The 22,068-nt window shown below is 48.9% G+C and overlaps 1 protein-coding gene across 6 annotated transcripts in view; it reads left to right on the top strand.

Annotated features, from left to right (window-relative positions):
* The first annotated feature begins 2,378 nt into the window (after positions 1-2,378).
* Positions 2,379-22,068, top strand: part of SEPTIN11 (septin 11) — a 57,931-nt gene continuing 38,241 nt past the window's right edge. For 4 of the 6 annotated variants that reach the window (XM_072863373.1, XM_072863375.1, XM_072863372.1 and 1 more), the window contains exon 1: positions 2,379-2,533. In XM_072863373.1, the coding sequence (XP_072719474.1) occupies positions 2,507-2,533 (27 nt within the window). In that variant the 5' untranslated portion in view covers positions 2,379-2,506. Of the gene's footprint in view, positions 2,534-3,550; positions 3,595-22,068 lie in introns of those variants that run through there. The other 2 variants (XM_072863371.1, XM_072863374.1) reach the window with 2 other exon arrangements.

Raw genomic sequence — 22,068 nt, 5'->3', positions numbered from 1 at the left:
TGGATGAAATTTGCGTAAGTCGTGAGTAGCGCTAATCACAAAATGGAGGCAGGATCAAGCATTACTTCAATGTTAAAAAAAAAAATAAGGCCACCACTTAGTCTTGTACCTTCATACAGTTGTGCAGTTAACCCAAGTTAACCCAAATTCTGTGTCTACTTGCATATTTTCCCATCCCATGTAATCTGACACATTGCCCCGCAGCTGACACAAGAGGTTATTAAAGCACTGATATGCCATATCTGCAAAATGATGCAAAACAGCTTTTGAAAAATGGAAACAGTTCCTGCAGGGTCTCTAGAATGAGGGACTGGCACAGGTACTGATTTGTTAGCAGCAGTTATGAAACTTTCAGGAGCGAGGGGTCTGCTTCTTCCCGCTGAACACTAGGAATGCAAGGAACTACGCTAGCTGAGATCTAGAAAGATTGCAGAATACTTCTTTGTCTTGATGGTTTTTTTTTTTTCCCCTTCCTCTTTCAGCATGAACAGCCATACCCAGGAAGGTCTGTATGCATGACTATCGCGAAGAAAACTCGGCCACAGCTCTCCCAGCTTCGGGCCAAGGAAGGACATGGTGAGTCACGTTAGGGTTTTGCAAACGCAGAAGATCTTTGCTTTAGTTAAGTTACGCTGATGCAGGAGTATCATGCATGCCTCTAATTCAGATGAGGGGAAGCTATGTCTGCCTCACCCACAGGTGCAACAAGGGCAACTCTTTAGATGTGATCATCAGGTTTCCACTAGAGGCTGCACTGGTCCGAGCACATTTCCCAGTACAGGCACGCTCAGCACCTCCTCATCTGGAGCGGTGCACGCAGGAGGAATTTGCTACAAGCGCAAGAACACGAGTCTAATATAGCAGCCTCCCTAGGGTATTAGCAGTAACGCCTCACACGTTAGTGTAATAAAAGCACCGCGTCAACTATGCTTGCAAAATTTTACCGGTAGAAACCCTATTAGCATTTTTTGGTGTAGCAGCTTTGGGAATGATGGCTGCATCTGTGCCCAGTTGAGGGCTGCTGCCCCAGGTGCAGACCCTCAGCCCAGATGAGGAGCAGTGCCAGGTAGTGCTCCTGTGCTTCCTTTCCTGTTCAGTCTGAGGGCTGCGGGAGCAGGCATGGGTGACCGCTCTCAAATACCAGCTCCTGAGTCCTTCAAAACATGGTAAAAAGAGCTGCAGGAAGGAAATGGCTGGAGCTTCGTAGCCCTCTACAAACAGCCATGTTTCTTCATAGCTGTACAAAAATGGCTTTTGGAGTGAAAAGGTAAAAGCTTTAGGTGGAAGGGTGTACAAATGGTAAGTGTACCCCTGGGGTCTATTTACTTACTACCCTGGGCCATTTTCTTGTAAGAGGTGCTCTCAGCTTTTATCCTTTTGGCTTCTTTGTTTTGTTTCTGTGGGTGTTCATGTGAGGGGGTAGCTCTGACATGTCTGTAATTCAACATGGACTTCATCTGTGTAGCAAATCAGGTCTCCATCTTTTGGGGTTTTATGCCTTGCAAAACACTGCAAGACCTGACTGGGGAGGGCCCTTCATTGCTGCCTTGGTTGAATACTTGCGAGCAGAGTTGACTTTAGCCCTAAGACCCTCACCTTTGCAGGTGAAGGGGTATCAAGCTTAACGTCAGGATGTTAAACATTTTGCCAGTTGGAGCAGGGAAGAGCCAGCTGTGCTTTGCTTCATCCCTGGAAATCACTTACTGGGGTGGGAGAGCAACTGGCCAGTGGGGCATGACTGTTGTGCGGCATCCCCGGTTTGTTTAAAACCACGGTATGGGTGCGTTTGGCAGAGGGGGGGAGCTGAAAGAGGACCAAGAGGAACGAGGTGCCTGGTTTTGCCCTCTGTGTCGTTATATGAGGGCACTAGGGGCTCCTGTTGGCAAACAGCCCCAGCTGTGGGACCCCCTGTTAAAAATCTCTCTTTTTCGAATCCCCATCCTCCTCCTTAACCAAACTGGTAGGAGGAGGACCTGGCCAGTCGCTTGCTTGGCCATCTCTTCGCAAAGGCCCCTGGAGCAATGGGCGTCATGGCTTTCAGCTGTCCCCCCATCGCTGTGGGGCTGCCGGAGTCGGCGAGGGTGACACTTTCGGGTGAAGGGGATGGGGACGAGCGGCCGGGCGGGGGGGAGCGGGTAGGGAGCAGGCCGGACTCCCCCTCCCCAGCCAGCCGGGCTGTGGGGCAGAGCAGCGCGGCCCCTCCCCGGAGGGCTCGCCAAGAGAGGGATTCATCGCAGTTACTGCTGGGGACTGACTGCAGCCCCCCGGGCTCCAGCCCGCTTTCGGGGTACCCCGAGCGGTCGCGGGGCTGCCGCCGGCCGGGGCGGTGCCGCCCGCCCGCCCGCGCTCCCCGGCGGCCCGGGGGAGGGCCGGGGGGGTCCCGCCTCGCCGCCCGGCCCCTTTGCATTGCGCATGGGCCCTCCCCGCCGGGTGGCCATGTTGCAGCCCTAGCAGCCAGCGCAGAGGCGGCGGCGGCGGCCCGGGGAGCGCAGCGCACTGCACCGCGATGGCCGTGGCCGTGGGGAGACCGGCGGTGGGTGCGGCGGCGGGGAGCGATGCCGCGGACTGCGGTGCTGGAGGGTGGCGGGGCGCAATGCAATGCGGTGCAGTGCACTGCAATGCAATGCAATGGCAGGGGCGCGGTGCCGGGGGTGAATTGCCCGAGTACGGCGGCGTGCGGTGCCGGGGGCTGTAGGGGCGCGGTGCCGGGGATGCCATGCCGGGGGTTGTAGGGGTGCAGTGCCCGGCGTGTGATGCGGAGGGCTGCGGGGGTGCGATGCCGGGGGGGGACGGCGGGCTCGCCGGGGCGCCGCCGCCTGTGCCCGCTCCCGGGGCCGGGGGGGCCCGCGCAAAACTTTCTCGCCCCGGTTTGGGGCCGCGGCTCTTTGTTGCGGCGGGGCCGGGCCCGGCGGCGGGCAGCTCCTCCTGCAGCCCTTCGTGTTGAGCGGCACGGGGCAGCGGGGAGACACCGGGGGTGGTCCCCGGGCTGCTCCCGCCGGCGCTGGGGCCGCGTTTGGTGGCTGGCCGCGGGCGTTTCTGCCCCGCCGCTTCCCGTGGACGGGAAGACTTGGGAGGGGGCAGGACTGTGCCCCGTACAGGGTGGGCAGCCGGGCGGCGGGGAGGTGCCCGCAGTTCCCGGGGAAAGACTTTGGGCGCTCGGCTGCGGCGGGCAACAGCCATGGAAATCCTGGCATGAAAGTCTGCCGAGGGGCACGCGTGTTTTGCATCTTACAGCGTGACCGTTTTTCTGGGGATGTGATGGCTGGGAGTTTTTTACATCTATGTTGAGAAAGACAAAGGATTTCCCCTTTACAGAGAGAAAGGGAAAAAAACCCAAACCCACAAAAACTAACAGATGCTGTTTCTCATCCCCCCCCGCCCCCCCGCCAAAAAAAAAGCCTCTCTTGCATCCAGCTTGCAGAAACGTGAATGAAACTTCACCGTGACCGGACTGAATGCACTTTTGTGCATCGGCCGGGGGAGGGAGAGAGACTTGAGCGACTTCCCAGGAACTTTTTCAGTGCTTGCGAGTAAAACAGATGTTGCCCATGAGCGGAGGACTTGAATGTGGCTCCTTCTCATAGTAAGAAAATGGTCTGTGTTCAAGATGTGACCAGAATGAGACTGTTTCTTTTAGCATTTATTATGTGCTTATGGATCTGCGGGGCTATATGGTTCCTCTGATGTGGCAAAGCAGATGTATGAAGATGGAGTTAATGGTGTTACTGGAGGTGGGGAAGTTATGCTGCTAAGCAAAATAAGAGCTGATGTTTGTTAACAGAATACCTATAAATTATACCAGCTGTTGCTAAAGCTTCTCCTGAAATGTTTCCTTGATCTTAAGATTTAAAGCGTACTTGGAAATTGAAGTTTGTCTTTCGGTGCAAGAAGATGCATTGAAATCACTGCTTCAGCTGGTTTTTAGGGCAGGCTGAAAGGTATTGCCAAGCGGAGCCATTCGTTTTGCTTTGTTGTAGAGTGGCAACCTTGCAACATGAATAGACTCAGGAACGTGGCTTATTGCAAGGCGTGATTGCCCTTTGTTCTTGCGTATGTGTTTTGCTTTATTTTTCTGTCGTTATATTAAACTCATGCCACTAATCGGGCTCTCATGTTTTTGGTTAATCGAAGTCCACTAGCAATCCCGAAACAGCATCCACAGAGGGTTTCGCACCAGTTAAACTGAATTCCTATCTGTGTGCCACTGGGTCCAATCCAGTGGGACTGACTGCAGAATAAAGCATCCTTCAGCATGAGAAGCATGTGCGTGTGGGAGAGGGAAGGATGAGGGCACTCAGCTTCCTCGTAAGCAGCTGGTGGGCAGCCCGTTCATCCTCCAGAATCGGTGCTTTTTTGAGAAGAGGGTTGTTTTATCTTGAGGTGATAAGAGAAGAAAGGACAGTGGGCTGGTATTCGGTAGATGTTGGGGGCGTTTTGTCTCGTATACCTTCTTATCTAATCCTCTCTGCTACGGCTTTGCATGCTGCTGTTGTGTTGCTGGGGGGGGGGTGGTAAGGGGTTTGAAGTAATAGCTAATTATACGGTAGAGCAAGGCAAGGCTGATGAACGTTTGCCTATCAAGCTTTCAGCATAATAATCATATTTTATAAGGGCCCTGAGTGGTGTGCGTCTTGTTGGAGGGAGCATGGGGGTAGAATTAAAGGAAGGGGGAAAGAAAAGAAAAGGAATGAAACGAAAAGCGAGTCAGTTTGACTTAAAACTAAGATAACATTCCTGAGTCACAACCTTTTACGTCCTGGCAGGATATGACATTATGTTAATTGTAAAAGCATGCATAAAAAATAACTTCAGCGAACTGCTCTGAAGTGTCTGTGTTAAATTGTAGCCGAGCAGGGCGTGTCTTGGTAGGATGGGCGCCTTTCATTTGAAGGCCCTGATCCCACAGATGTGAAGGCACATGTGTAATGCACTGCCTGTAATTTCATTTGACTTAAGAGACTGATCTCGGTATGTAAATGTAAAGGCATGCATAAGCAAAGTTTTGGCAGGATTAGTGCCAGGAGCTTCCATGGGACCTCCCAGCTGATTAAAGCCATGCATATGCTTAAATATACATTGGGGCAGAAGGATGCATATGGTCATCTGTTCTGGCTCTATCTGGGCTCAGTGTGAGATAAGCCACTTGCAGTCTGGAAACAGTTGAGATGTGCTAGATAGGGGACCCCCTTCCTCCCCCTGGGTTAATTCCCAGCGTCTTGACCTGTGCTGGATGGTTTCTGAGTAGTTCAGAGCATGGAAGAGGGCTCTGACCTCCCTACCCTTCTCTTTATTTGTTTATCCTAAATGTTTACAGACTCATAGCTTGGTCTAGTTAAAGGAGCAAAACTAATGTTTGCGCCTTTGTATACACTAACATATACTCCCCTCCAAGTCAAACAAAAACTGATGGAAAATGAAGCTAGAATACAAATTTTGCATGGGGGCAATGGAAAACGTTATCTGAGAGATTAAAACGGCACAGTCTATTCTTCCATCTGTTTTAAAAATACTTGATAATGAGAGACTGCCAGTTTCCATGGAGGGGAGGGAATGAAAGGGAGAGACAAGAAGGTAGAGCGGGGCTAAGGGAGCTGGAGAATCTACGTGCTTTGTCTTTCTTTGAGCAGCAGATCTACCCACACCCACTGGGGTCAGCAAGAGTTGTGGGGCAGCACCTTTGGAAAGCCACATCCGTGTGTGGTGGTGGGTGGAGCAGGGCCACCGTGGCCACTGATTTCAGACAATGAGAGGAACACTAGGAAAGGGGATACACCTTTTGTCTCTGAGAGTGTTTCTGTGCTCTTGCTAGCTGAGTGTCTGGCCATCTTCACTGAGGAAGGTGCGACTGGGTAGGAGAAGAGCTATTGCAGGTGGAGAGCTGAGACTGAGAGAGGTTGGGGGACGAGGCGGGTCGGGGATGGACCTAGGGCAGGGAGTGGATCGTCATGCTCCAGGCACAGGTCAGCAGTGCCCTGGCAACTTGGAGGGTGATAAGCTGCAAAGTAAACTGCAAGGCTGAGCTGTCCCTGCTGCCGGGTATCCTCCCAGGAGCATCGCGGGGCTGCAGACTGTCCTCCCAGTGAATGTGGTGATGTTGTGGGCTTGGGTGGCGCTGCTGGGATGGCTAGGGGCATGGGGTTTGGCTTCCTTGCCTGCTTTCAGCTGTGAAGTGTGGCTCTTTGAGCCTGGCCTGGCTCAGCTGCCTGTGCCAGGGAAGCAGACCTGGGCGGTGCACGCAGGACTGTATTTTAGTTTGTGAACTCTTCGTTTCCTTTATTCACCTCGGTGCCTTGTCTGCAGTAGGAAATTCTTTCAGACAATTCTTGTTGCTCTCATTGACGTTAACAATGGTGGGAACCTGCCTCCTCCTTGCCTTGTTTTCAGCACAGCCTCAGTCGAGGAGCAGGTTATGTGTCCAGCCCACCGCAAGCTCAGGGCCTCCAGCTTTTCCAGCATGAAGTGAGCTGACCTGGAGTCAGGATCTGATGGAGATAGTTGGGAAAATCCTTAATTTGTGTAGATGAGATCATGGGGAATCAATTTCAGTCTCCGAGTAGGGCCTCTGAAGTAATGATGGGGATTGATTAAGTAAGCAGCATGAATCTGAGAAGTAAAATATTTACTCAGAGCTGAGGCATGTTTTATATGTCCCCTTCCCACCCCTGCAGCCCCTGAGAGAGATGGCTTTACTGGCTGGCTGCCCGCTCTGGAGAGATTTGAGGATTGACGCTCCTCTTGTGCCCTTGGTATGCCTCTTCCTCTCCAGGTAATGCCGAGGGCATGGGCACGAGGCTGCTCAGTAGCTTGTGGCTTGCTTTGCAGGAGAGATGCCAAGGGGATAGGGTGTTCTGTTGGCTTGGCAAATGCTTCTACCTTGTCCTGCCTCTTTGTTGGACAGCCTCCCCTATAAGCTACAGTGGCTCTTGCAGGAAAAGATACTGAAATGGTTTCAGCTCAGAACAGTTGGGTGCAACCAGGTGATTTATAGAGAAACAAAAAAAGCCCTACAGTAGTACTTCAGGCTTTTTTTAGGTACACTATCTAGCTGCCTTCACTTCCAGCTCTGTGAGCAGCTCTCCAGCCTCCCGTAAGAAGTGATGCGTAATAAAGGTTCAGACAAACACCACGGTGCTGTTAGCATTCAGCATTAATACTGGTGGAGAATGCTCCAGATGAGAGGCAGAAAACCAAGTTCAGGGTCTTGCTGTCTTAGCTAAGAGCAGTGGTGACAAAAAATTACCCCAAGTCTTCTTTCTCCCTGTATTGTAAGTGCTAGTTTGCATGCTGCTATGTGATGCGTTCAGTGAGATGGGAATAAAAGATGCTGTATCTTGGCTGCTTCATTACATCTGGATGCCTTTCCCCCTCCTCTACGCCATAGTGCCTGGTTTAGATGCGTATGGGCCAGGACTTGCAGGAGTAGCCAGAGCTGTTTTCATCCACAGCTTGGGCCGGTGTGATTAATGCAGGTGTAGGCATTGCATGAGGCGGTAGAGAAAGAGCTGTGAGAAGGAGGAAGAGCTCCCTGTGGTTTTCCATTAGCAATACCCAGCCCTTCTGCAAGCTTTCTCCCTGTGGCTGCGCTCTCTGCTTGTCCATCGTAAGTGATACCCACTGCTGGCGTGAACCATGTAGTCCAAAGGCTGTTACTGTCATTTCACTAGTAGTACAGTTATTTTGCTGAGCTCTGCAATTGATAAGTCGTGAGCTATCTTTAGGACTCCTTACTTAAAAGTACAGACTCTGCCTGCATTTAGACAAGTGGCTAAGTAGCCTTAGGATCTGAATTTGCAATCAGAGTTTTTGAAGTTGCTGGAAATAAGGAGAAGCTGAATCTTTTTCTTGCAGGCTTAAGCTTTTTGTTTTCTTTAGTAGCATCCCACATAAGGTGATGGCAAATAGCAGACTAGGACTGGGTTTGGGGTTTTTTTGTTTTTTTTTCATCTCAGCGTATAGCTTCTTTAGATCTTTCTGTTATCTAATTGGATTTTCTGTTACCGTTTCTGTATCCCAGATTTATTTTCAGATGGGATTTAGCTGATGGAAATATGTTATTGAAGTTCTGTAATTGCAGGTTATTTCTTTACCAGATCTGGTTGTGAATATTTGGCACAAGCTAATAGAAAAAGACTTGCTTTAGAAACATTTTGGTTTTGCCACAGATGTTGCCCGCTTGCCAGTGGCTCCTGAGAACTGATTCCTGTGCATAGCAGTAGTTCTAGTGGGAATTGTTTCTGGAAATCTGCATGCATCTCATGTATTTCATTCAGAAATTATATTAACCTCTCTCGCACGATGGGAGCGGAGGGGAAGCAATAGGGTTTTGAATCCTGAGGGGAGGGTCTTTGAAATGATTTGCAGGACTGTTGGGGCTGTCTGTGGATCTGAAGGTGTTCTGCAAAGTCTGCGGGTGTTTTGCCGGGGGGTTAACTGGGTGCAACGTAAAGTATGATGTTCCATGTGAGCAAGAGACTCGACGGAATCTATTTGCCAGACATGTGTTGAATGTACCGAGTGTGCCAAACGCTTCACTTAAGCACATTACTGTGGCGCGAATTAAGTTTCTGACAGTCTGGTGGTGGCAGCCTCTGAAACAAAATTAAGGTGGGAGAGGAGCGAGTTTGGTAGAGACGGCTTGCTTGACTTGCTCGGTGACAGGGTGAGCTTGTATTTCCCTCTTCTTCAGGGCAGCATGGTGACTGACTCGCAGTGAAGTACAAGAGCACAAACTGCAGTAGAGATTGAATTGCAAGTCTGCTTTTATTCTTTCGGATAGAGGTTCCCACTTGTAGCCACAGCCAAATCTTTGCGTTTCAAAGAACACAAATCATCTCCTTTCAGGCCCTGTGGAAACCCATCTCCTCCAGTCTGAGTCAGCCTAGGAACTTTTGGCAGCTTTCAGATGAATGGAGAATAGCAGAGTAACGGTCCTGGCTTTATTTTTCTGGGACAAAATTTGGCAGGCAACAGCTTAGCTTGGAAATAAGAAGTTTGCAACCTGGAAAGGTGAAGGTATCTGGTTATCTTTGACATTTGTTCTTGGCATCTCTCTGCAATAACATGGATTACCCCACATCCTCCAGATGTGTGTAGGAAACATACAGCGTTGCCAATAAAGAGGTTGTGCATAAACGTAGTTGGATTTTCCTTTTCTTCTTTCTTCATATGAGTGAAGATTTTTCTTTTCTCTGTTGGTTCCTTTTTTTTTAATCGGTAGAATTTAATTTCTCGGATATCTTCAGAATGAACTTAGAAACAGCATGGCTAATGATGCTTCAAGAGTCTGTTTTTGTTTTGTTCCTAGTTTGAGATGTAAATACTGATATTTTCAGAAATTGCTGGATTAAATAACTGCAAACAGTTCTCACTTATTCTCAGCTTTTATGGTGAAAAGATCAGGTCGTCATACTGTGAGCAGGTATATTGCTAGCTGTAAACGCTAGCAGTGATTATAAGGCTTAACGCAGCCGTCTGGGACTGAACATATGCACAGTCCTCAAATCTTCATGTCAAGACCCCAAGAGGAGCAGGGATTTTGCTAGATCATCTGGTGACTTGCTCTAGCGGTAAATCACACCGCTTAACCACCACATGCGTTGGCTGCTTCTTTTTCCTCCTCCAAATCTGTTTCATGTCTAGGTTGAGCTACAGTAGGTCTCGTTGTGCCTTTTCTTTCTTGGTCAGTCACAGAGTTCTGCGCTCTGAAATTTTTTTTGTCTGCGTGTAAGGGCGAGGGTGTAGATGCGGGGGGTGGGGGGGGAAATGTAATTTCTCAAATCCATGTCAGCAATTTTATCTGTAAAGCTTTCCCTAGTTGTGGCCAAGTAACTCAACTTGCTGCTGCTGTTTTTAACAGAAGAAACAACGGATCAACGATTATGCCTTTGTTAGCTTATAGAAGCAGAAGATTAAGATTTTTAATTACATTTGAAAACGGTTTCGTGTTTCCTGTATATTGTATGTAGTTTCCAAGCCAAGAAAAATCCTTAATGCTTTTAAATGAATGCTTTTCTGCCGCAAAGTATCTTTTATCATAAAATGCCAACCTAGTCTCATTCTGTTTCATCTGTCTCGTTAATATTGAATACATGGCACTTTAATATGGCAGCCGAAGCAAAGCAGGGAATTTCAGCTAATATCTGACAACGGCAAGCTGAGATTAAATGACATCTGAGTGCAATCTGCTATATATAAAGTAATTGGCATTTTCCAGGAGCATTTGACCTAATTTATGGGGTTTTTTTTCTCCCCCTGCCCCCTCAAATCTGTCTTCAGAGGTTGGTTAGTCATCAGGATTTCTGAGCCTTCAGCCTGCTTCTGAGAAGGTGCTTGGTGCCAGCCAGCCCTCTGCGTGCCCGGGGGGGCGAGAGGTGCTAAGCATTTTGGGGAGCGTGTTGTCGGGGGCTTGGGGGTGCTCCCCTAGTCGGTGTCAAGGCTGATGTGCGAGGGGTTCCTGTAGGGACTAGGCATGAGGAAGGCCAGAGAGTGCTGCCTCTGCGCCAGCCCCTGCACCTGGAAGATGCTATTCCACTGTGCCAGACCCATTTCGGAAGTCATGAAGTGAGTCCCTGCCCAGAGTCCGGAGGCAGCCTCCCTTCCCGGCTTTGAATGAGCTTTTGCAGAGCTCTCCCATCTTTCTCGTAAGCCTAATAAATGTTCAGGTCTTGCGGGAAGCAGGGGATTTTGGTGACTGCAGCACAAGTCTCTGGTGCGTAGTGGAGGTGGAAAGCGGCACCGGATCTGGGAGCTGCTTCACACGGCGGGGGGGAAAACTTGCCTGTAAAGTCTCTGCTTTGGCCCGGGGCCAGCTCTTCAGTGAAGCAGCGGTAAGCCCTTCCTGATGCTCTGAATTACAAAGAAGCTGGGCCGAGAGTTGAAACGAAGCAACTTCTCAAAGAAGTGCCTTACCTTCTGGGATGCACAGTTGATGGTCACTGAAGGATTTAGTTTGGTTTCCGATACATAATTGCCAATAAGTAGTCGTGTCTGGGGACCTTGGGTTTTGTGTTGCCAGGTAGCTGAATATTCATCCTCCCGAAAAGCACTTTTGCTATTCAGCATTTGGAGTTATGCAATTGTTCATTATTAGATCATTAATTACAAGAGCCACGTGGGATTAGGTCTTATGTGGTTGGCATGCTGCAAGTGTTCCAGCCTCCTGATTTGCTGGGTGGTCTTGGGCAAATACCTTCGTTCTGGTATGTGTTTGTTTTCTCCGTCTGTAAAGCAGATGATGGTTCCCTTGCTTTGTAAGGTGTAAAGCTGTGATCAATAAATTAATAGCATGGCCATAGTCACCTTTACAAACCTAGCCCTATTGCACCAAATCTAGTGAGATCTTGTGGCACAGAAGCATTACCAGACTAATGCTTTTAATTAAAAACACTTTCAAGAAAATAACTATTTAAATAAGCAAGTTATGTTTTCAAGGAGATGTAACAAGTAATTTCAATAAGGAAGAAGGGTTTAAAAGTGAGCAGCGTGAATAACTCCAGTGGCCTTGTTTCTCTGGGTTTACGTAAATGCAATAGAGGGCAATTTTTATGTAGAGCGTTCCTAAGACATGGCGAGTTTCTCTGTTGTAGGCCAGAACTACTTTAACATCAAAGCCAGAGGTGTTTTGGTTTTGTTGTTGTTTAAACAAAAATGTTATTTGTAATTGTAGTCTGATGTGTGACTACTGTCTGTTAGTGAACACAGCCACATGTCCCCCGGGTTTGGCCTCTCCAGGAATGGAGGTCAGAAAAGCAGTTTTTCCATGGGATGTGCATTACTTGGTTTTGATATAACCTAAGGAAAGCAATATTTTTTTTTTTTTATAGCCTAACCACGCAACCTGATGATTTCTTCCAGTGGGATGAGCCAGAAAGCTACAAGTATAAATCCAGACAGGCTAGCTGTGATACAGCTTACATGCAATGAAGGGAAGTATAAAGTTCACACAGGCTAAAAAATGGTCGATGTTTCTGGCGTGAAATAGGCGGTTAGTCCCTACGTAAAATACCCGGTAGGAAGTCCCAAGAGAAGAGCATGCAGATGCTGTCCCCGTCCACGCTAATTGTGGTAAATGGGTCGTCTTCTGGACTCTGTGTGCTGAAGTACCATGGCAATTGAAAGCTGTTCAGGGCAGGGGACCTGGTGTTTCTGGTTTGATGCAGTGCCTTGCAGAGGAGGGTTGTGGCCCAGCCTCTCGGGTTCAGTGGCGCTGAATGGTAGGAGGGAGGATGGAGATGGCTGGATGGGTGCCATCCTCCTGGCTCCTATACAAGTAGGAAGACTGTGTGAGTCTGCTTTTGAGGTTTGTGCTCTGGTTTGCACCCTTGGGGACTACTGAGTGGCCCAAGGAGATGCGAGTAAAAACATCACGCGCCCGAGGAAGGGCTGCTCTCCTGCCTGTACTGACTCTGCTGGGGTCAACGCGTGCTGGCCTGCCGCAGGACCAGGCTCTTGCGCTGTGTTGGTACTGTGGCGTGCATAGAGTGGGAGCCTCGATGCTGTGTGTACAAACCCAGCTCTTTCTGCTGGACAGTCAGGAGAGGAAGGGAGGAAGAGCTGGGCATTAGCCTTCCTCTTTGAAGGCTTACCAAGTTCCCGGAGCAGTTATTTGCCTGGCAGACCCCAGCTGCTCTGGGGTATAGGCAACCCATGCAATGCTGCTCGTGGCTTCGTGCATTACCTACTGCTTTGAGCTATGCAGAGGTGGAGACTGCTGCATCTCCTTTGCAGTATTAATAAGGAATGTGCAGCAGCAGATCACTTGCTTTGGTATCTCTTATTTAATAACTCGAGCCAAGGGCAAAAACACGCACTGCACATGGGAATTGTGACCCAGTTTTGGGATAGGCAGGTCTGCAGCACTTGGAGTTGTAGAGCATGTCAGAGCAGGAAGCTCCTTCATGTGAACTAATCTTGCCTAGTCCTCTGCAGGAAACGCTTGCTCGGAGCAGGCTGAATTTGCCTTTGGCTATATTTGTCTTCCCGAATCCTTAGGTTTGGCTCCATGAAGTCGTGACAGGATTTACCTGCTCTGTCAGGTCTTTAAAGCCTTGCTGCTGCAGAGAGATGAAGCACAGTGCCGTGGAGCCTGCTCGCTCAGCAGCACCCCTGCTCATCTGTCACAGTCGTTCTTGCTCCGTGGTCGACTCGTGCTCAGCTGTTATGTGGCATGTGCTGGCATAGTTAGTTGGCTAAGCTAAACAGTTCAGTGCTTTGCTTACAGAGGGATACCTCATGTGCCCCGCTGCCTATCCTGGTGCTTCCAGGAAAAAAAAAATAATTGAGATTGAGCCTAGAAAAGGGGATTTAGTATGGGCAGCCTCTGACCTGCGTGAGACCCTAGCTAATGGGGCCGTGCCCAGCGGTCTGCCTTGGCAAATCTCGCTGCAGGAGAGCAGCCTGTCATGAGCTGCCTCTGCGCTCGCCTGCCAAGGCAGTGGGATGAGAGGTGGCTGGCGTACCTGGGCAGTAGATCACAATTCTTTGGAGTGACACCTCTTGGGGAAAAAGAGGATGAGAAAGCTGAGTGATGTGAGTATACAAAGCTACAGCATAAAGTAACTGCAGGAGATGCAAGCTAATGGAAAATCCTCTTGCTTATTATTGTTATTCAGAGAAACAGCCTTGCAAAATCTTCCCTTCTTCCCTTCCAAAAGTTGTCCTTGAGCTATGTATTTCAACAAAGTGGAGTGCCGAATGTATTGTAACTCATAAGGTTGCAAGACTTTGAATTCTACCAGGTATGTGTTTAGCTTGACTGTTTGGGAGAAGCCTGGGCAGCTGGACTGTTCAGATGCGTAGTACGCTAGAGAATTTGTTCTGTTCACTTTTGGGGTGTATCAAGCAATAACGTTGGAAGTGTGGGTTTAATTTAACGCTAGTCTGTTACAAGCAGTGGCATGGATCGCTACAGCACAAGTCTTGACAGGAGGGCAGAAATTAAGTCTGGGTCCGACTGCTTTTGCTTTCCTTTAAAGCACGAACATGACTGGGGTGGGCAGTCAAAGCGGAATGTGGTGGCCAACATAAATTCATCGGTGGGGGTGGATACTGGCTCCAGTTTAACCTTTTAGCAGGGCTCTATCGACAGCTAATGGATGTTGCAGCAGCCTGTGTATGGAATAATTTATGAACTTGGAAGAACACGATTCCAGCAAGCACGTGGGTGAATGCCAGTGGTTCGCAAATCTCTGCCAACGGTCTCGTGAGCAACGGCCTGCTGCAGGAAGAATAACATTGGATTAGCTCAGGGTAAAGTTTGGAAGTGTCACGCTTAGTTCGTAAAGACTGGCCCTTTTGCAGAGCAGCACTGGGTCCTAGGCAGGATATTCTGAAGTAAGCAGAAATGTATTAAATATGAGTATTCTTCATGCATCAAACAAGAAGTGGGAAACAACACAGGGAGACCTTTTTAGCTACCAGCTTTTCCCAAGCAGCCTCTTCAATATCTCTGTCATAGGGGAAGACAGTTCCCTTGTTTCAAGTACTTGGACTGTCTGGGCAAATGCCAGATTGCTTGATCTCACAGCTCCAAGGCAGGCTGGTACCATTACAGACCTGTTATCTGGCTCCGGAGCTTGGTGTTGAGTGCGTTTTCTGCAGCTGAAGAAATGGAAGCCTTCCCTCAGCACCAAACTCGAGAGCCAGACGTGAACCCAGCAGCGTTCCTCTGCCTGTTTGCAGCTTTTCAGCCTCCTGCTTTTAATTAAACTGTCGCGACACTACAGGCGGAGCAGGGCCGAGATACCAGAAGCCAAAGGTCCGGCTCACAAAGGCATTTGAGAGCCTTGGTATGCGGATGGGAAGCCTTTGACAGCGCGTAGGGCAGGGTCGGTGCCTGCCTCCCACTAATTGTGGTTGGTTTGCTCTCTGCTCATCCAGCTGCTCTGTGGCAGGGCTGAAAACACCATTGAAGTCTGGCGTTTTCCCTCATGTTGGTTTTAATAACAAAGTGTATCCTCACACCTGAGGAGCACCTTAGATGATAGCTATCCCTTTGCAAGCCCTCAGTGTCTCGCTCTCTTTCTTGGCAAAAGTTCATGTGCACCATTTAGCTGTGGGAATCTTTGTTGCTTTGAGAGTAATTACAGAAGGCTACAAGGAGACTTCTTATAGTTAATCTGTGTTACCTGGTGTGTCTTTGCACCTTATGCCTCCAGATGTGTCACACGATAGAGCAATGCTTGCATCTGAGCAGCTAGAGCGGTTGCCTTCTGCAGGGGTATTTTGATGGTGTTAGAGCCCAAGGAACATTTTGTGGTTCATCGCCTGAGCTACTGGATGGAGGAGGCATGGCCTTCAGACAGGAGGGTGAAACTCCTGTGTCAGGTTTGTTTGTGGAGGTTGGGGTGTTGCATCAGATATGGAAACCTGCCAAGCAGAAACTCCTCCAAGACCCACAGGGTCTGGCAGGGTGTTATTGCCTGAGAGGGGGCACTCGGCGATTTTGTAGCTCAGCCTGTTGTTGTCACCTGTAGGGAAATGGCCAGCGGGGAGTGCTGCCCACCTTGTCCTGGGGCTGCTGGAGCTCTTCGGGGGCTGTGCCGGTGGTGGGACCTCACTGCTGAAGCAGTGGGAACTTCTGCATTGCCCCGATGGGGTGTCAGTGACCAGCTCAAATGCAAGTTCACCGTCCTCTGGTTAAAGACCCCGTGTTCCCATAAAGCATGTAATCTTGTAAATAACTGTTGGCTGTAACGCGCAGGGTCGTCTTCTTCTTTTGAAAGAGACTGATAACCAAACCACGTTTTTCTGCAGGCCTTTTCCTGGCAGAGCCATGGTGCGGGGAAGCACGAAGTGTTTATGGCCAGCAGAGCGTTGTCAGTAAATGTCCCGTTTTATAGGAAGAAAAACAGCATTTGCAGCTACCCCCATAGTTTTGGCAAAGTAAGCTGGGTCCACAGTTGGTGCGCTCAGCGAGGAGCACCGCTCCTCCCAGCTGCGGGATACCAGGGGCGGTGCAGACCTGTCTATGCTGGCAGCTGCTGCTTTCAGAAGCCTCGGATAACTTGTTCGCTGTCCTTGTGGAGCTTATCCCTTTGCCTGCCATGAAAACATCTCCCCTCTCATTTCCAGGCCAAGTGTTGCTCCTATGTTACTGCCTCTCTTGTTACAAATGTTGGTCTTTCTAGCGGACAGGTTGAAGTGCAATGTAATCCTCAAATGTTCTGGAGCTTTGACACATACCGTGAGATCACCGAACACGCAGCTCTACCAGGGACCATGTTGGGACGGAGAGCTTTTGAAAAAATAGCTGTAGGAAGGCTGTTTCTGGAACCATTGTCAGGGGGAACCTGACAGAAAACCCCCTTACTGATGGTAACAGGTGTGGGGAAAAAATCCAATGACTAGAAAGTAAGTGTCCTTCATTTTAGAGGTGCAAGTCTCCATACTTTGATCAGGTCAAAAGGTATAAAGCTGCATGTTATATTTTGTATCAGATTCTAAGGGGACTTCTGGCTGATGTCCAGAGCTCACAGAGTTACCAAATGAGAACTGTGCCTGCTAGTTTGCATTGCTCCTGAGTACTGGCCAAAGGCCATTGGACCCCCTTTCTCTTAAGCCCCTGGAAAATGGCAAATCACTGGTAGAGCCCGTAGGATTACAGGCCTTGATGATGAACCTGCTGCCAAGTTACAGATGCGCGTTGTTTTATCAGAGGGATCTTAGAATAGTCATGGGAAACCATGCAGAGCATAGCCGTGTCTATTAGACAATTATTCATCAATAAGCCAATTAATTTGATTAAGTGTATATGGTGGTGTTAATACATGGCTGCTTCCCCCCTGGGTTTATAAATCAGTTTGCTTTTCTGTGCCGTTAAATATGTGACTGCAACGCCTTTCATCAGCTTACTGCATGGGTGATGCTGGATGTATTCTTGGAGTGCGCAGCAGGGGCCAAGTCCCCTTGCTGACATGAGGGGAAAATCAAGAATAAGCCCACAGAAGACAGAGCCGTTTCCTTTCCTGCCGGTGTACCTTGGGACTACTGTCTGAGAACAGACTTGCTGACCGTCAGACTCTTCGTACTGGGAAACGTTTGTGTTTTTTGTCAGGTTAGCGTGTAATTTGCTTCTTGAGGTTATAGGGGAATGTTTGCCTGTTTTTTTTGTTGGGTTCTTTTTGCTTTCTTGATGAAATAAACTTTGGCTTGAGCTTTGGGCCTTCTAAAGTTGATAGAAGGTTTTGGGTCGAGGTCTCAGGTTTATTTATAAGAAAAGAATTTTATGGTTACAGGATGCATTTAATTAGTGTCTGGAATTTAGCCACCAATATGAGTTTGTTTATAGAAATACTGTTAGTATTTTCCTTTGGGAGTTTTTGTGTTCTATGTGTAGTTGTTCAAAACAACACTTGGTGTTAATAAAACTTAGCAACAGTAAAAACAAAAATACTTTTCTCTTGCTTGTTTCCTTATGTTGTGCATTTATACACTGTTCCCATTGGGCTTTTTTGTTTTGGGCTATATATGTTGCTTTTTCTATAGCAAAAATTAAAATTGTTGGCCAAGAAAAGCTCAGCTTATGAAAACCTACCAGTTGTGTGAAGGTTCAGGGGCTGGCTGCGGGTGAAGGTTCAGGGGCTGGCTGCGGCTGAACCTGCTTGCATGAAGGGGAAGTGTGGGACCTTGATGTTTTATTTACTTATTTTCCATTTCATGTTGGACAGTCTTGAAGAGATTTCCCCCTTCCCAGCCCCAGGAATTTAATGTGGCGCTTTGTCTTTTCATGACTGCTGATGCATATCTGGTGTTTGTGGGAAGTTGAACGTGGGATTAGTCTCGTCTCTTAAAGAATGAGCTTCCTCCCCCGAAATCTAGATATGCTGCTTAGAAACTTGCTGGGGGTATTCACTAACAGTGCGGAGCTTGAGATATGTGCAAGCACATTGCAGGTTGTAAAATGTGAAACTGCCTGGAGCAAGCGCAGCCTCTAATGATGGTTGGTGTCTACCAGGTCTGGCGTAGCCACGGTGCTGTGCGTCATGCCCAGAGCGCCTGAGCCTCCTGGGTGCTCCGTGGTGGCAGGAAGTTACGTTTGGCCTTGAGCAAGCAGCTGCTTGGGCTGTGAGAGGCTTTGCTCTCTCCTTGCTTGTGCAGCCCCCCTCCAAATCCTTTAGCTCACAGGAGTCGGTGTCCTTGCATTTGACTTTGTGAGCAGGATCCTAACCGTTGGTAGCCTGACCCTGGAAAGCGGGATGAGGAAAAGAGAAGTAGAGTGTGACTTCGGGGTATCACTTGAGCCTCCAAAGTCCTTGCTGTTAACAGGGGGATTTGCAGCCTCTCTGCTAGGGACTGAATTTTAAGAGAGAAGAAACTGCAACCCCTGAAGGTATATCACTGCATGCAAACTTCGAGTTTGGTCCCAAGTGCTAGGACATCCAGCTAGATACAGAAGCTCCTTTATTGAGAGAGAAATCAATTACTGAAACGGCGCTTGTGCCAGCCGAGTCCCCCTCGCACACCCAGCCTGGTATCACCGAGCTGGCTCAGTTTCCAGAGGATGGGGAAGGAGGAAAAGGGTAATCGTACAGGCTTGTGCTTTATTATGAGAGATTAACGAAGGGATGTCATGGGCAGGTTTTTCCACATGTAGCAACTTATGCCAGTTCTGCATCTGGCTTTATTTGCATTACTAGGCTTAAATTAATAAATCTGCTTGAAATCTTTGATGATGGGAAATTGCCGTTTGCCAGTGCTGTGTTGTGGATGAAAGGCTTTCTCCAGGAGGGGTGTCTGGTCTGCATGACAGATGATAAAGCTTGTACTGCATGCTCATGCCTGTCGTTCTTTTCCTAGTGGGTTATCACCCCTGACTTAGCTTTTTGTATCAAGCCTGACATTTGCCTTTATTACAGGCTTTAGAGATTTCTGGAGTACAGTGCCCAATTATAAAATGGGTAGTTGTTGGGAACTTTGCAGAGGTTTCAGTAAAAAGTTGCTCTGTCGGCTTGTGTTTGCGTACAGACAATTTTATTTACAGTCTTGAGCTTAACCTCACAGCAGAGGCGGTGTCGTGTTCTCTGGATTTCCAGGGGGACTGGGGAAATGCTAGTCTCGAAGCTGTGCTTGAGCTATGCATGACTAGAGGATCGCTTGGCTCTTGGCAGTGCTTGGGAGCGCTCCACCCAGACGTACACGCTCTGAGTTGCGTCTTCCCCGCAGAGACCGAGGCCACGTGCTTTTTTGTCTTCTCTCTGAACATCGCACAGTCAGTGGACCAGGGACTGAGTGCTATTGCAGAAGAGAGCGGTGGTTTCCTAGTTAAGTACCACCACTGAAGAACACTACTCACGTGTCCATCTTTCAGAGATGTGCCGTTACATGTTTTTGTTTTTTTTTAAGTGGCAGCTGGCAGGCAGTATTCAGATGTCCAAAACTCTGCATGTGTTTGCTTGGAGACCACAGCAATATACTGGAGACTGAAGTGGAGGACATGCAGCGGGCTCTGTTTTGAGCCCGGCTGCTTAGAAGTTGTTAGTGTCTTGGTGGAAAGGCTGGTAGCAAGTATGAGCCCTGACAAAGGAGGAGAGGAGATAGAGGCAGAGAGAAGGGTAGAAGTCATCTCTGAGCTTTAGCTGAGGCCACAACTAGTATTAGTTCATGATACCAAACCTCTTAGTCATTGCCAGGCCTGCTTAGAATGTTCACGTCATGTGGGTGTGTAGCACAGCAGTTTCAAAATGACGGGTTGGTCTGTGCTCATGCTTTCTGCTGAGAAGTTAAGGCCTGGATTTCCCCCAACTCAAGTAGGCTTTGTTATTCCGGTTGCCTCAGTAGCTGTTCCTACCTGACTACAGGTAAAGGTGCAAGAAAATAAGGGCAAATTGTGTGGCTGTGTCTTACCCTGAATGCCATGGAGGTATCTGCTTTTCCAGGTCCTTTCTCCTTTGCGGCTTTTCCCTCCTACACATCTCTCACACAGACTAAAGTTGCTGCTTTTACTCAAGGTGATAAAACTGTAGCCTTCAGAAATTAAGCTTTGCGGCTGGCCTAAAACATGTCTTTTCCTGCTAAGGAGCACCTCACTGCGAAGAAAGCTATGTTAAGGAAATCATCACAGCTTGTATAAAAAGAGTAAGGAAAGCTAAGGTGACTACAGGAATCGAAGTTCCTGGTGTGATCTGAGCTCGGTCTGGTGGGAAGGCTTGCCCAGCCTTTCAGAGGCTGAGCGCTGCAAGCTAAGATACAGCTAGGAGCCATGCAAGTGCTGTGTGTGCTTGTGAAGGGGGCACCCGGGGTGGGCTCAGAGGCTCTGCCAGGAACGTGCCATGTGCCGGGGCTGGGCACACAGCAGGAATTGGGGGTCTGGTGCTGACCCTGCCTTACTGGTGTGTGGCTTAGCAAGCTGGGGGTTGCACATGAACCCCTTAACCTCTGTGCTGGCACAGACTCACTGCCTCTTGCCAGGATCCAGCCCCGGGGTGGAAGCTGTGCTCAAACAGCTCAGGAGCCTGGTGCATCCAGTGAGCTGTGATGTGGCCTCATTGCCTTTATAATATATTCCCAATTGCACCAATGAAACTATTTATTTTATTCCCTAGGAATTCCTGCTTCAGTAATAGAGGTGTTTGGAAAATAGGTCCCTGCAAAATAAACTTGTCGGACAAGCCTAACGTTAGGTGTCATTGCCTGTAATTGGGGGAAGATCCCTCCCTGCTGTGCCAAGTTCCCAGGCTCGTCTCCTGCAGGAAAACCCCACTCTTGTTTTAGGGTGATGGTGTCTGCCTGAGCCACCTTGGGAGGTGAGAGCAATCGGAGGGTCCAGAGGAGGGAGAAAACAGTATTTATGTCTGTCTGCTTTGTGAATGGTGTAAAGATGTTTCTACGAAAAAGCCTCCACTTTTCTAGCGCCTTCAGAGGGATTCAGCCTTGCTAGCTACCCGCTCCTTTTTATTCCTGTCTGTGGATGACCTGCAGCTGGTGAAGCATGAGGTGAGAACACTCGGGGCTGCAGGAGTCTCTTGCTGATGCTGGTTGACAACACCATCAAGCTCCCCTTGAATTATTGTGCCGTGGCACGGCACAGGGCAGGGAGGCAGCACGAGGTTTCTCTGCCTCGGCTGTAGTGTCTGCGAAGCCTCATTCTGGCTGACTTGTTCCAGATGGTAGGTAGCCGGCTTAATTTCGGCTGTCTTCACTTGCTTGCTGACACGGGCTCCTCCTGAGTTAATTAGCAGACGAAGTTGATGGTACCCATGCTTTGCTGTCTGCAGTCATGGAGGTCTGATGTATAGGGGTTTGGGGGGACAGGGAGAAAAATTGATGTTTACTTTGGTGTTAGCTGGGGCTGCCCAGGCTGACTCCAGCAGGAGGTGTGATTTCAAGTCTCTCACTTCCCTCTTGGAGACATCCGCTTGATGGAACATCTCTGTGACTTCGTAGCTGGCTCCTCTGGCCCAGGCAAAAAAATAGTCGTGAGAGTTGGATTTCCTTGCTCGTCTGTTTGCAGTGGAGGCTGAAGACGTGTTTTGGAGAGGACGGAAATCTTCAGCTTTGGAAGGGAGTTTGGCTGTGCTACGTAAGAGGCCTTCGTGGCCTATGGTGTGGTGGGGACTTGCAGTTCTGTAATGTCTTTCACATTGTGTTACTTGTAGTTAGTCATGAGCAGCTCGAGTGCAAGCAAAGCCTTTTCCCTTTTCGCTGTGTGTGTGTGTAGGAATAGCTCAACGTAAACTCCAGTGCAGAAAATAGGTATGGGGCAGAGTGGGGCTCTTCGTGTTTGCGGGAGCTAGTTTAGATCTCTGGCATAAAAGGCTTATCTCTGCCACAACCCAAAAACTGGAGCTGTAAAGCTCATCCTTGGATTCCTGGTGACTAGAGAGTTAATCCTTTCTTCTGGTGCTGTAAATGTTTATTTATCCATCTCTGCTGCACTTATGGAGTTCAGACATTTTTGAGTGTATGTTGGGCAATTGGCGATGTCCTGTCCAGGGGTTCTTTATGACTTGGAGCATCACCAGGATTGTAGTGGTCATCAAATGCCTTTGTGATCCTGCCCCTTTGCAAGTGATGGATGTAGAGGACTGTGGGAATATTCCTGGCTGCAGGCGAGAAGAATGTTTGTCTTGC

The sequence above is a fragment of the Ciconia boyciana genome, chromosome 5, assembly GCF_034638445.1.
Source record: "Ciconia boyciana chromosome 5, ASM3463844v1, whole genome shotgun sequence".
Classification (NCBI taxonomy): Eukaryota; Metazoa; Chordata; class Aves; order Ciconiiformes; family Ciconiidae; genus Ciconia; species Ciconia boyciana.
This window is presented reverse-complemented; position numbering and strand designations above follow the sequence as displayed.